Here is a 15,012-nt window from a genome sequence, read left to right as displayed (position 1 = left end):
CGGAAGAACAGAGAACCTGTACGCCTGGAAACTCTGAGTATTCAGGGAAATAATACTTGATATTTTTCTGTCAACTTGCCTCTCAATACACTCCTTGTGGGTGTTTTACCTAAGGTGAAATCCAAGGTAAAAAAAAAAAAGAACAGGGAAGTTGTTGCAGGAAGAGTAAGAGGTCAAGGTGGAAGAGAGGGTCCTAGGTGATGTCTCTCAAGATGAATGTTTTAAAGTGATAGTAATTTCGGCTAGTTTTTGAATAGCTTTTGTTTGTTTGTTTTGTTGTTTTGTGGGACCACATTAAAGTTTTAGTAGTCTCATATATATGTATGAACACATGTATAATATTACACAGTAAGAGCTAAGCTTAACTATTAGGCAGTCCCAGAAAAATTCCATTCTGAGGTGATTATGCTTTAATTTTTTTAATTAAAATTTTATTTTATGATGAATGTGTATAGAATATACACAATTTACTTCACATGCACTAAAGATGCATTTTATTAATTTCCATTCTGTAGAACCCACCTATAGGTGAGAGAAATTCTTCTTAGAACTTCAGAAACTGAAGTCGTATGAAACAGGGTCTACAATTGATTCTGCTTCCCTAAGTTCTACTTTGTGGAGGTTTGGGAACTTAGTAAAAGGTGAAAATTAATCTTAATCAAAGAGTAAAGTGGAAAAAAAAAAAGAAATCCAGTGAAGGAGTGATGCAAATGTTCTAAGAAATGATCATGGTGATGATTGTACAACTGTGTGATGATATTGTGAGCCATTGATAGTACACCAACTATGGAATGGTCATATGTTAAGATTGTTCTTGTTTGTAGGCTGTTTTATTTTGTCAATAAAAATATTTTTTTAAAAAAAGGTGATAATCATTTTCTTTTTTTTTTCAACTTTTTTTATTAATTAAAAAAATTAACAAAACATTTAGAAATCATTCCATTCTACATGTACAATCAGTAATTCTTAATATCATCATATAGTTGCATATTCATCATTTCTTAGTACATTTGCATCGATTTAGAAAAAGAAATAAAAAGACAACAGAATAAGAATTAAAACGATAATAGAGAGAAAAAAAAACCTATACCTCACATGCAGCTTCATTCAATGTTTTAACATAATTGCATTACAATTAGGTAGTATTGTGCTGTCCATTTCTGAGTTTTTATATCCAGTCCTGTTGCATAGTCTGTATGCAACTTCAATTACCCCTCCTCTTTTTTTTTTTTTTTAATTAACGGAAAAAATGAAATTAACCCAACATTTAGAAATCATACCATTCTACATATGCAATCAGTAATTCTTAACATTATCACATAGATGCATGATCATCGTTTCTTAGTACATTTGCATCGGTTTAGAAGAACTAGCAACACAACCGAAAAAGATATAGAATGTTAATATAGAGAAAAAAATAAAAGTAATAATAGTAAAAACAAAACAAAACAAAACTAAACAAAAACCTATAGCTCAGATGCAGCTTCATTCAGTGTTTTAACATGATTACTTTACAATTAGGTATTATTGTGCTGTCCATTTTTGAGTTTTTGTATCTAGTCCTGTTGCACAGTCTGTATCCCTTCAGCTCCAATTGCCCATCATCTTACCCTGTTTCTACCTCCTGCTGGACTCTGTTACCAATGACATATTCCAAATTTATTCTCGAATGTCTGTTCACATCAGTGGGACCATACAGTATTTGTCCTTTAGTTTTTGGCTAGACTCACTCAGCATAATGTTCTCTAGGTCCATCCATGTTATTACATGCTTCATAAGTTTATCCTGTCTTAAAGCTGCATAATATTCCATTGTATGTATATACCACAGTTTGTTTAGCCACTCTTCTGTTGATGGACATTTTGGCTGTTTCCATCTCCTTGCAATTGTAAATAACGCTGCTATAAACATTGGTGTGCAAATGTCCGTTTGTGTCTTTGCCCTTAAGTCCTTTGAGTAGATTCCCAGCAATGGTATTGCTGGGTCGTATGGCAATTCTATATTCAGCTTTTTGAGGAACCGCCAAACTGCCTTCCACAGTGGTTGCACCATTTGACATTCCCACCAACAGTGGATAAGTGTGCCTCTTTCTCCGCATCCTCTCCAGCACTTGTCATTTTCTGTTTTGTTGATAATGGCCATTCTGGTGGGTGTGAGATGATATCTCATTGTGGTTTTGATTTGCATTTCTCTAATGGCCATGATAATCATTTTCTAAATCAGGAGTCAATGATTTTATTGACACTGGTAATATTTTTTGTTTTGTAATAGGCTCTCAGTAAAATTGTTTTAAGTTCTCCTGAATTGAAACTGCCAATAATATCCAATTGCTTGTCAGTTGTGAGCAGTGTGAAATTCTTGTGTTAATTTGGAATGTCCTATTAGTGACTTCATAAAATATTTTTATAAAAAGTCCTTTAAGAAAAGTATAAAAAAGATCTACTTTACAGTAAAACTAGATAATTTTCTACCAGTAATAAGAAATTTTTAAAATTGTTTTAATTGGTTAAGCTTAGAGAAAAATACCTCTTCAGCGTAGACCATTTTTGTCAAGCTCCCTACAGTTTCCCCCTGTGAAAGCAAGCTAACTTTGAGGATGTGGGGGAACTGAATCTATATTTTTGTTTAATTATGCACTGTTGGCTTTTTTGTTTGTTTGTTTCTAGTGAAAAGGAGATTTTCTACAATGATTGTTACTTAAAAATGTGATGTGGGCTCTGTAAGAGAGTTACTTAATTTGAGAGATAGGAGCACTGTGTGTGTGTGTGTGCATGCATGTGTACTTTTTAAAAGTTACTGTAAACTTGGAATATAAGTGTATTTTAAAGTGTCTTGTTCATCTTCCCAAAATAATTCAAATACTTCTTGTTTGTTCCGCAGTTGACATGTTTTTTCCTGTTGTTCTTAAGTCATTGGAGCAGTTCCATAATGCTTAGCTATTTTTTTTTTAATTGACTTGTTTGTCTTTCTGTGGTTGAGTTGGAACATTTATATATTCTGGATATTAACCTTTATTGTATTTGTGGTTTCCAAATGTCTTCTCCCATTCTCTGGCTTGTCTTTTTGTTTTCATGATGAAATCCTTTGATGAACAATAGTTTTAAATTGATTAAGTTCCATTTATCTGTATTTTCTTTTGTTGCTCATGCTTTTGGTGTAAAGTCTAAGAAACCATAAGCTAACACAGGGTCCTGAAGATGCTTCCATATGTTTTTTACTGAGAGATTTACAGTTTGAGTTCCTACATTTAGGTCTTTTTTTAAAACATTTTTAAATTGTGATATATAACATATATACAAAAAAGCGATAAGTTTCAAAGTACATTTTAACAAGTAGTTTTAGAACAAATTTCAAAGTATGATATGGGTTACAGTTCCACCACTTCAAGTGTTTCCTTCTAGTTACTCTAAGACACTGGAAACTTAAAAGAAATATCAATATAATGATTCAGTAGTCATACTCATTTGTTAAATTTTATCTTCTCTGATAGAACTGCTCCTTCTCCTTTGATCCTTCTCCCACTCTGGGGATATTTGGGCAATGAACATTCTAACTTCTTCATGTTGAGAAGGGGTGTTGACATTTTGGGTAGGGGGATGCAACTGGTTGATGCTCTTGGAGAGGCTGGTGACTCTGGGTTTCAGGGCTTTTCTGGCCTAGAAATCATCTGGAGGTTATAAGTTTCTGAAAAATAAATTTAGTGAGTGAAACTTTTATAATCTCAGATAGAGCCCTGGGTATTCTGTAGGGTTTACAGAAATACTGTTTGTTGGACTTAGCATACTATAGCAATTAGCAATATCTAGCTGAAGCTTGCATAAGAGTAACCTCCAGAATAGCCTCACAACTGTACTTGAAATCTCTTAGCCACAGATACCTTATTTTGTTATACCTATTTTCTCCCTTTTGGCCAGCAAGGCATTGTCGATCCCACGGTGCCAAGGCCAGGCTCATCCCTGAGAGTCATGTCCCATGTTGCCAGGGAGACTGAATATAATGTCCTATGTAGCAGGTAGAGTAATGATTTTACTTGCAGAGTTGGACTTGGAGAAAGAGAGGCCACATCTAAGTAACAAAAGAGGTTCTCTGGAAATAACTTTGAGGCATTATTGTAAGTAAGCCTAGCTTCTCAGTTAAGGGATATGATTTCCAAATATTTTTTCCCTTTGAGTTGGCTGCCTCTTCACCTTTTTAACAAAGTCCTTTGAAGCACAGAAGCATTTCATTTTTTTTTCCTTTTTTAAACTTTTTTTATTATATAGTATAGCATATATATGAAGCAACGAAATAAAAAAAATAGTTTTCAAAGCACTCTTCAAAAAGTGGTTACAGAATAGATCCTAGAGTTTGTCATGGGTTACCATATGATCCTCTCATATTTTTCCTTCTAGCTGCTCCAGAATATAGCTATTTTATCACAAATTATCCAGCAGTGGTTAGACAATTTTGTCACAAGTCCTATGATCAAAAATGAAAGGGGATGGGGTGGTTTGTGATGATTAAACAACTTTATATGAATATTTTTAGTAGTAAGTATATTAAACTAGAACCCACATGACAAGCTATGATCAATATGTAATTTTCTTCCATACCTTTTGTAAATTAAGATACTGAGGAAATAAATTCATTCTTTTTTCTTGCTGGTACTCCTATTAGTTGAGCCCAGAAAGCAAAGTGGAGGATAGATTTGAAGGGGACAAACAGAAAAGACTGCCCAGCTCGTTAATAAACATACTTGGGTCCTAGATATAAGCAAACTTAAATACATATTTACAAATTGTGGTGAGTATTCTACAGATAAAAGATTACTTCCATATCATCTTTTCCATTTTAAAAGCAGTTATGTAGGCTTTTTAAAAAAGCTTTGTTTTAATGAGCTTGTCCTTTGCTTTCACCTGTCCTGGCTCAATCCAGTGCCATCCATCCTGTTTTGAGGCCGAAGGTAAGAATGCAAAGCGAAAACTCCCTGATGCGGAGATAATGGAGGAGATTTCAGTAAGGTTGACCATAGGTATGTGACCTGAGAGGAGTCTGAAATTCTAATAGGAAGATACGTGGACTCTTTTCAGCAAGACATCTTGCTGCAGTGGAATTGAGGGGCTAAGATTCCGGCCAGAAAGATCCATATGAAGACCAATTAAATGAAAACAACCAACTTCACGGACATGACAAGAGGTCACTACCTAGATATTTTTGTACTTCTGGATAAGGAGAGGAACCATTTTGGTAAAGCTGTGAAGTCCAGAGAGCCACAAGAACCATGCAACCAGAGACCTTTGGAGATGAAGAAGGAAAATGCCCCCAGGGGAGCTTCATGAAACAAGAATCCTGGAGAGAAAGCTAGCAGAGGTCCCCAAGTTTACCATGGGGTCGTTTGCCATGGGGACATTTCCCAAGTTTGCCATAGTTGAGAGAGAAACTCTGAACTTCATCGGCCTTTCTTAAGTGAAGGAATAAACTTGAAAGGTGTTTTTCTTAGAAAACTATCATTTGTCAGATTTATCTGACCAAGAATTTGAAAATGTATTTGATAAGGTAGTCCTTGCTTTGCACGGTTCTAGTATGCATAGACATCAGTTACTATAGTTAAGTTAAATAACACCAGTCTGCCAAAAACGCAGTCAAAATTTCACTTACCACAGCGCTATGAATAGTTGCATAAAGTACAGATTTTGCTGCTAGCTCTTTTGTCCATAAATCATTATGCAAATAACAAATGTGAGTCATGAATCAAATAATTCCTTCAAAGTCTGCTTTGGTCACTGAGCGTCTGTTACCAGTTCATGTACAAACAACAAAATGTGTAGCCTTATTGTCTCCCAGTGATAAACCCATGTGAGGTAACTGGTCAACAGAGATGATGGGGCAATGAAGAAATGCAAAGTAATAATACTGGAAGTGAAATTGTATGTGATTAGAAGATTTGAAAATAGTGACAGCAAAGCCAAGATAGGAAGAAACCTAGGCCTTCATGAAGCTACTGTACAAACCATATTGAAAAAGTCTGGTAAATACAAAAACAAGGTAAAGTAATTGTAACATCTTCTAGCATAAATTGCACTAGGAACAGGAAGCCTCTCGATTGAAATGGAGCATTTACTTCAACTTTAGATTGAAGACTGTGATAAAAAACAAATCCCAATCAATCTGACTAGCTTTCAGGTCAAAGCATTGAAGTTAGTTGCTACATTGAAAGAAAATGTTTTATTACATGGAGACTGAAAAAGAACATTTTACTGTTAGTAGAGGCTGGTTTCATTGTTTCAGAAGTCAGTGTGAATTGATTAATACTAAACTATCTGGTGAAGCTGTTCAGAAAAAGATGCTGTGATGAAGTTTAACCCCACATTCAAGAATTACAGTTAGGCCTTGTTTTACACAGTTGTTCAGGGTAGTGCTATACAAAAATTTTTGCAGGATTCAAATGGAATGGAAATGGAGTTACAAAAGATATAGCTGACTGTGGGAATATTGATACTGCTGCTGTTCAAGAGACTTTAGAGATGCAGGCAGAGGAACTTAATGAATTTGACTTAACAACATAAATGAGGAAAGTGGTTGTGATGAAAAGGATGAAGGTGTCTGAGAGGAATTGATTCTGGCACGAAGCTTCATATTAAAGGAACTCTTGATGGCATCGAAAGTGCAAGGGATAAAATTTTGGATGCTCATCCAAACTTAGGCATATGACAGTTTGCCACTTGGTCATAGAGAAGATGGTAGCTCCATATCATAAGTTATATAATGAGAAGACAAGCACTGGTTAAAACTACTCTTGATAAATTTTTTACAGAGAAATAAATTTTGATTCTCAGTGTTAAAAAAAAGAGCAATATGTAGTGGCAGTTCATTTTGATGTTTAAGTATGTATAAAATTTAAGACTTTAACTATATGTTTAATTTTGAGGGTTTTATTGTCTAAGATATTGGCATTGTGAAACCAGTCTAATAAATGGTTTAAATGTAAGAATAAACTACTGTAGATACTAAAAACACAAAAGCAAAACCCCCAGTGAGATACCATTTTACACCCACTGGAGTGACTACTATTAAAATAATGGAAAATTATAAGTTGGAGAGGATGTGGAGAACTACGAACACTCATTCATTGCTGGTGGGAATGTGAAATGGTGTGAATCCTGACAGTTTGGCACTTCCTTAGAAAGGTAGGCATAGAATTACTATATGACCTGACAGTTGCACTGCTAGGTATATATCTAAAAAAATCGAAAGCAGGGACTCAAGCAGATATTTGTACACCAGTGTTCATAGCAGCATTGTTTACAGTTTCTAAAAAGGTGAAACCAACCCAGATGTCCATCACCTGATGAAGGGATAAACAGAATGTGGTATATACACACAACAGAAAACATGGATGAACTTTGAAGACATCATGTTAAGTGAAAGAAGTGAGACATAAAAGGACGAATATTATATAATCTCACTGAAATGGAATAATTAGAATAAACATACCAATAAAGTCAGAAACTAAATTATAGGTTACCAAGGACTGGTGGGGAATAGGAAACTAATGCTTGGATGGTGGTGGTAGAAGCACAATAATGTGAACATAATTAACAACACTGAATTAAATTTAAAAGAGAAAATTTTATGTTGTATATAAGTTACTAGAATTATTTTTTTAATTTCATGGAACTGTGCCACACTGCTGAACCCTAAGTTAAACCATGGGCTGTATTTAATAGTACAGCTGTAAAATTGTGCTTTCATCAGTTGGAACAAAAGTATCATGCAAATGCAAGTTGTTATTTAGGTGGTGGTATATGAGAACCCTGTATTTTATGCACAGTTGTTCTGTGAACCTACAACTTCTCCAAAATAAACAACAACAAATTACACCCAATTTAAAAATGGGAAAAGATTTAAGAACTTGAATAGACCTTTCTCCAGAGACAGTATACAAATGGGCATTAAACACATGCTCAACATCATTAATCATCAAGAAAATGCAAATCAAAGCCACAATGAGATAGTGCTTTATGTCCACTAGAATGGCTATTATTAAAAAAAAAAAAAAGGAAAGAAAGAAAGTAACAAGTGTTGGTAAGGAAGAGAAAAATTGTAGCCCTCTTACATTGTTGGTAGAAATGTAAAATGGTGCAGCCACTGTGGAAATCAGTCTGGTGTTTCCTCAAAAAATTAAACATAGTATTACTGTATGACCCAGTCATTCTTCTCCTCTATATACCCAAACAACTGAAAATAGGTGCTTAAGCAAATACTTGTATTCAAATAGCAGTACCATTCACAATAGCCGAAGGTGGAAACAACTCAATGTCCATCAGCAGGTTAATGGGTAAACGAAATGTGGTATATCTGTACATTAGAATATCATCCAGTCATTAAAACAATGATGTAGTAATACATACTACTACATGAATAAACATTAAAAATTTATGCTTATTTTTAATATAATCAGTAGATTATAATTTGTCACTGTTATTCTTTATTTTGATGCTCAAATGTTTGGCCAGTGGGAGTCTTGTATAGATGGTTTCTTATGTCTTTTTGACATGACTTTATCATTCCTCGAGTCCTTTTTTGCTTTCAGACACAAATATGTTCTTGGTTTATCTTGTGCTTCCTCTGGCTCAACCCTGAAATCAGCTATTCAGTATCTTTGAAGAGCCCTAGTTCCTTTTAGTGGAGAATAGTATTTAGAGATGAAGATCTGGGTGTTTGGTGTACTCATTGCTACTAGGCCCCCTCAATAGACAAGAGCTAAGAAATACAGGTGTTTATAGATACTTATACCTATGTATGTATATATATACAATTGCATGTACATCCATGTTTATTTATGTATACCTCTCAATATATTCAAATATATTAGAATTCATACTCTAGTCCTAGTCCTACATAACACTTTTATCCTTCACTTTCCATGATTTTAGTTCCCTTCTCCAACAGTGAGAAAGCTGGCTCCCTTTATCTACAGTATAATTTATTTATTTGATAAATTTTAAATACTTAGAAGTAGTTTCAGAGTTACTAACCATTGCTTCTGTGGTTAGAGCCCTATATGTAGATATTTCTTTCTTGGTTGACAAATTATTAACATAGAGCAATGATTCTTAATCTATGGCAGTTTTGCCTCCTCCTATGGGACATTTGGAAATGTCTGGAGACATTTTTGGTTGTCAGGACTCAACTCAAGCTACTAGCATCTTATGGGTGGAGACTAGGGATAGTACTAAACCTACAATGGACAGGAAAGCCCTCTACAGCAATGAATTGTCCAGCCCAACATGTCAATAGTGCTAAGGTTGAAAACTCTAGCATAGACCCCAAAATAATCAATTTTAAAAGTTTCTATAGTTATTTTTTGCCAAAACGCTTGAAAGTAAGATGCAGGCATCAATTTAGCCTCCTAAATTCTCAAAAAAAAAGAAAGGACATTGTCCTTCATAATGATAAATCTAAATATGGGAGGCTTGCAGTAGTTCGTTCTCAGAGCATTCACACAAGCAGTGGGAACAACCAATTCAATAGGCTGAGCCCTCAATCTTGAGGCTTACCCCTATGAAACTTATTCCTGCAAAGGATAGGCTAAGCCTACTGATAATTATGCCTAAGAGTTGTCCCCAGAGAACCTCTTTTGTTGTTCAGATATGGCCTGTCTCTCTAAGTCAACTTGGCAGATGAACTCACTGCCCTCCACCCTACAAGGGACATGACTCCCAGGAGTGAAATCTCCCTGGCGACGTGGGACCTGACTCCTGGGACGAGCTGGGGCCTGGTATGATGAGAAGGAGAGCCTTCTTGACCAAAAGGAGGAGGAGAGAAATGAGACAAAATAAAGTTTCAGTGACAGAGATTTCAAATAGAGTCGAGAGGTTATCCTGGAGGTTATTCTTATGCATTATACAGATAACCCTTTTTAGTTTATGGGATTTGGTAGTTAGATTCAGGTGTCAACTTGGCCAGGTGAAAGTGCCTAGTTCTATTGCTGTGAACATGAGCCGAGGCATGTGAACCTCATCTGTTGCTGATTATATCTGCAGTCGGCTAGGAGGCGTGCCTGCTACAATAAAAGATGTTTGATTTAATTGGCTGGAAGCTTAAATGAGAGAGGTCTATATGTAGCACAGCCAAAGCAGCTCAGCATACCTCATCTCATCACCCACAGCTTAGCTCAGTCCTTTGGAGATACAGGAAGGAATCACCCTGGGGAAGGTTGTTAGAACCCAGAGGCCTGGAGAGAAGGCCAACAGAGATCGCCTTGTGCCTTCCCACATAAGAAAGAACCTCAGTTGAAAGTTAGCTGTCTTTCCTCTGAAGAACTATACATTAACCAAATAAATCCCCTTTTATTGAAAGCCAGTCTGTCTCTGGGTGTTGCATTCTGGCAGCTAACAAACTAGAACTTGGGGTATTGGCGTGGCTAGAGGGAAGTACCTGAAACTGTAGAGCTGTGTTCCTGTAGCCTTGATTCTTGAAGACGATTGTATAAAGATATAACTTTTACACTATGACTGTGTGATTGAGAAAGCCTCATGTCTGATGCTCCTTTTATCCAGGGTATGGACAGATCAGTAAAAACAAGATAAAAAATAAGTAAATAGTAAGGGGAGATAAAGGGTAAAACTTGGGTAGATTGAAATATTGTAGGCCAATGAGAGGGAGTGGTAAGGGATATGTGTTTGTTTTTTTTTCTTTTTCTGGACCAATGCAAATTCTGTGAAAATGATCATGTGGCCTCCCAGTCCAACCTCTGATCCAAATAGTAAAAAAGAAAAGGAGAAGACAAGAGGTGGCACAGATACAGTCGACCCTGGACGTGGGAAGTGCCTGTGTCTGCAGAACCGGTGTGAGACGAAGATACTACTTTCCCGCTGCCCTGATAAAGAGTTTTGGCCAGACCTTTGGGCGCACATCAAGATAGTGCAGAGCCAGATGAAAAGCACAGACTATGGTGCTGAAACGGATTAATAAGGAGCTTAGTGATTTGGCCCATGACCCCCCAGTACAAAATTCTGCAGGTCCAGTTGAGGATGATATGTTTCATTGGCAAGCCACAATTATGGGACCTAATGACAGCCCATATCAGGGTGGTGTGTTCTTTTTGACAATTCATTTTCCTATAGACTACCCCTTCAAACTACCTAAGGTTGCATTTACAACAATAATTTATCATCCAAACATTAACAGTAATGGCAGCATTTGTCTCGATATTCTAAGATCACAGTGTTCTCCTGCTTTAACTATTTCTAAAGTTCTTTTATCCATTTGTTCACTGCTATGCGATCCAAACTCAGATCACCCCCTAGTTAGTGCCAAAGATTGCACGGATCTATAAGACAGAGATAAGTACGGCAGAATTTCTCAGGAATTTCTCGGGAATGGACTCAGAAATATGCCATGTGATGCTACCTTAAAGTCAGAATAGCCTGCATTATAGCTGGAATAAACTTTAAATCACTGTTAAAAAAATGATCATGATGAAGATTGTACAACTATGTGATGGTATTGTGAGCCATTGATTGTATAAAACAGTTGGACTATGTATGTGGGTATTTCTCAATAAAAATATTTTTTGCAAAAAAAAAAGAGCTCTGAGAGAAATTTTGCATGAGTACTGCGTGCTAACCAGTTGCACCACTGGAGTTTGGCAGTTGTTATGATAATGTCTCTGCTGCCACTCAAAAATATTTCTCTTTCTGCCTACTCCCATCTTGACCAAGAGACCTTTTGAAAGAAGAATTAACATTGACTAGAGTAGATGAACCCAGAGTCAAATTTTTTGATTGGGAAAATAAGATATAATCAATGAGTACGAAAATGACTGTGTGTAACATCCAAGAACTACTGTGATTGTATTATGAAAACTTATTCTTAGCTCCTTTTTTTGATGAGTTAAATTTGCTATGACTGAGGTATTTGTACCAAAGTCAGAGTCTAAATAGAACTCACTATGAGAATATGTCTTACTTGATGATATATTTAATCCAGTCAGTATTCAGTAGCAGAAAGTTTAATACAATCAAAGATGAGCAGAGCAAGTGAAGAGAAAAGAAGTTAGGCAAGGAGGGATATTTCAGCTCTAATGTTGGGTCTAATTCATTTCAATAAAACCTTTTAAGTTAAATCATTTGATTCAAATATTTGATCTGTGTGTGGTGGTAGGGAAACAGTTATGACAAAGTGGACAGAGTCCCTGTTCATATGTAATTTTCCACAACATATTTGGTTTTGTGTCCCAAAACTGGGGAAATCATGCTGAAATGCTTTTTTCTTGAAAAAAAAAAGTTTGGTTCTGTTTTCTATTTTCTGTTAAGTTGTAAGTGAAAGTTTCCTGACTTGTCAGGAAATTTCTAAATTGTTGAAGTATAGTGTTATGCCGTCACGCTGAAGTTTAAGCCCTAAAAAAAGCTGTATAGGAGTAAAATATACAATTTAATACATATTAATATGTATTCTATGGTACCATTACCATGAAATACTAATATATATTTAATTGGATTCGCATTGTTTCTTCAAGATAAAATGACTAAAATGCTTACTATAATTTCCTTGTACATTTTCTTTAACTGAGTTCAGTTGTGCTATGTTGTTTAACTATGCATGTCTAAACATTAATGAGATTGCTAGTTTTTGGTTTTAAAGATTATAGTGTGATACTAACTCTTACTTTAAAAATAAACATGTTTTTGTCAGATGATTTGCAGTGTGCACAGTCAGAAATTGAGGCAAAACAAGAAATTCAGCATCTTCGCAAGGAATTGATTGAAGCCCAGGAACTAGCTAGAGCAAGTAAACAAAAATGCTTTGAACTTCAAGGTGAGATCAAGATTACTTTGATTCTTGAGGAAATGTACGGTGGTACCATGATATATCTGAATGGCCTCAAACTTGAGTCTGGAAGCATGGTACCTTGTTTTAGAACTATCACTTTATTAGATATATGATCTTCAGAAATTCATTTAACTTCTCTGACCTATGTTTCCAATCAGTAAAGCAGGGGAGTGTTATACTTCCTTCACAGTGCTGATGTGAAGATAAAATAAACCTTGTGCCAAAGAAAGATTACCATTAAGTAGTGAACCAATAAAAGGAAAAACAGAGATTTCCAAGTTTTAGTTATATATATATTGTTAGCTTCTTTGTATAAGAGAGGGGAAATATATATTCCCTGTGATTTCATAGTGTGGTCATCAGAGGAGCCAGACAAGGTTAAGGTATAGAATTTTCTATTATCTCAGCCACTTTCTTTTCTAGTAGCTTATTTATCTATAGTGTCTTAGATTAGTGGAGTACATGCTACATCCTGGAGCTTATGTTCCCATATCATTCATGGTAACTACTTGGTTGCATCAGTTGGTACCTTAGAGAGTCTTAAAATGAGGTGAAAATGAACAGCTTTTAGTCTTCATGTTCTCTGAGCTTTCCTGAACATGAGGAACTGGAAACTTCCTGTTATTACTGTATCTTCCATTTCTAAGGGAATTAGAATTGTATTCACTTAACTGGAACCAAGCTAATTTATTTAATTAAAATGAAAAAATGTTTAGCAAACAAATGGGCTTATGGTATAACTCTTAAATGTCATTCAGCAGTTATTCGGTCAGTGCTTACTTTATGCTTTTGCATTAAACATGATGATTTTAAGTCTGTTTTTTTTAATTTAAGCTAAAAATGCTGATTACTATCAAGAATGCTTCTCATATGAAGAATAACATATTATCTTGGTGATACAAGATCTAGAAAACAATTGAATAGATTTATTACTTACTAATATTTTGTGCTCCTGAAATCTCTAAATGCTCTAACTGTTAATACTGATAATATTTATTATCTAACCTTTGTTTAGGAGAGGATTTCTTAGACATTTCTAGCTACTCAATTCTGACTACTTTTATTAATTCACAAATTAGATAAACTATGCTTTTACTTTTAGCTCTTTTGGAAGAAGAAAGAAAAGCCTATCGGAATCAAGTCGAGGAATCTACTAAACAAATTCAGGTTCTTCAAGGTATGGAATACCCCAAGTGTATTTGAGACTATTATTTGTTTGTTTGTTTGTACTAATTCAAAGAAAATGGAAAGTAGGTGCACAGGGAGTCCCTGTTTTCCAGGGCTTTTTTTCTTCCCTAGAACCTGAAAGAATAACTGTCTTCTTGGTGTTTTTAAGAAGATACAAAGGGAAGACATCCTCCCATCCCCAACCCCCAGTACTCTAGTAGTAGACACATGGAATGGAAAGAACTGGAGTGAAGATGCGGATTTGATAAAACTGCTACTTTGTGAGTTATGTAATGTTTTAGTTTCCTTGGCTTCTCAAGCAAATACCATGCAATGGATTGGTTTAAACAATTAATATTTATTAGCTCACAATTTTGAGGCTAAGAGAAAGTCCACATCAAGTCAATGCTTTCTTCCCAATAACTTTCATTCTGGGGCTGGTGATCAGTGATCCTTGGTCCTAGGCTCCTCTGTCACATAGCAATGCACATGGCAGCCCTTCCTGGCCTCTCCCTTCTCCTCCAGGTTCCACTTATGTTTAACCCCTGGCTGCTACCTCTGTGGCTTACACTCTCTGTGTCTGAATTTTATTCTGCTTATAAAAGACTCCAGTAATAGGATGAAGACCCATCCTGATTGAGGTGGGCCATGCCTTAACTGAAGTAACCTTATGAGTTCATATCCACAGGAATGGATTAAGTTTAAGAAATTTTTCTGTGATGCGTACAGCACCAATCTACCGTATGTATCGAGTTACTGCAGAGAGGGTCTTCGGTTAAGAAATCTGGAGCCGCTCTCTGCCATCAGCGCTTTTATCTTGCTGGCGGCATTATTTCTGATGCTCATAACACACTAGCATTGCCACACAAAAAAATTCTACCACATGAAATAGAGTAATGGTTCCCGAACTGCCCTTATTGACCTTATTGGTAGTGGCTGGTCTTCATACCAGCTATCATTTTGCTATCTCTTTTTCTGGGCCATTACAAGGTCAAACCAGAAAGGGCCCTGCTACACATCAAGCGTTTA

General features: G+C 35.8%; 1 protein-coding gene and 1 pseudogene across 24 annotated transcripts in view; both read left to right on the top strand.

Moving 5' to 3' along the window:
• Nucleotides 1-15,012, top strand: part of SLMAP (sarcolemma associated protein) — a 256,378-nt gene that overhangs the window by 213,497 nt on the left and 27,869 nt on the right. For 16 of the 24 annotated variants that reach the window (XM_077128898.1, XM_077128899.1, XM_077128888.1 and 13 more), the window contains 2 exons: nt 12,679-12,801; nt 13,919-13,993. In XM_077128898.1, the coding sequence (XP_076985013.1) occupies nt 12,679-12,801; nt 13,919-13,993 (198 nt within the window). The remainder of the gene's footprint in view (nt 1-12,678; nt 12,802-13,918; nt 13,994-15,012) is intronic. The other 8 variants (XM_077128903.1, XM_077128904.1, XM_077128900.1 and 5 more) reach the window with 1 other exon arrangement.
• LOC143657015 (ubiquitin-conjugating enzyme E2 D3 pseudogene) lies at nt 1,832-12,659 on the top strand (annotated as a pseudogene).

The sequence above is a fragment of the Tamandua tetradactyla genome, chromosome 15 (genome assembly GCF_023851605.1).
Source record: "Tamandua tetradactyla isolate mTamTet1 chromosome 15, mTamTet1.pri, whole genome shotgun sequence".
Classification (NCBI taxonomy): domain Eukaryota; kingdom Metazoa; phylum Chordata; class Mammalia; order Pilosa; family Myrmecophagidae; genus Tamandua; species Tamandua tetradactyla.
This window is presented reverse-complemented; position numbering and strand designations above follow the sequence as displayed.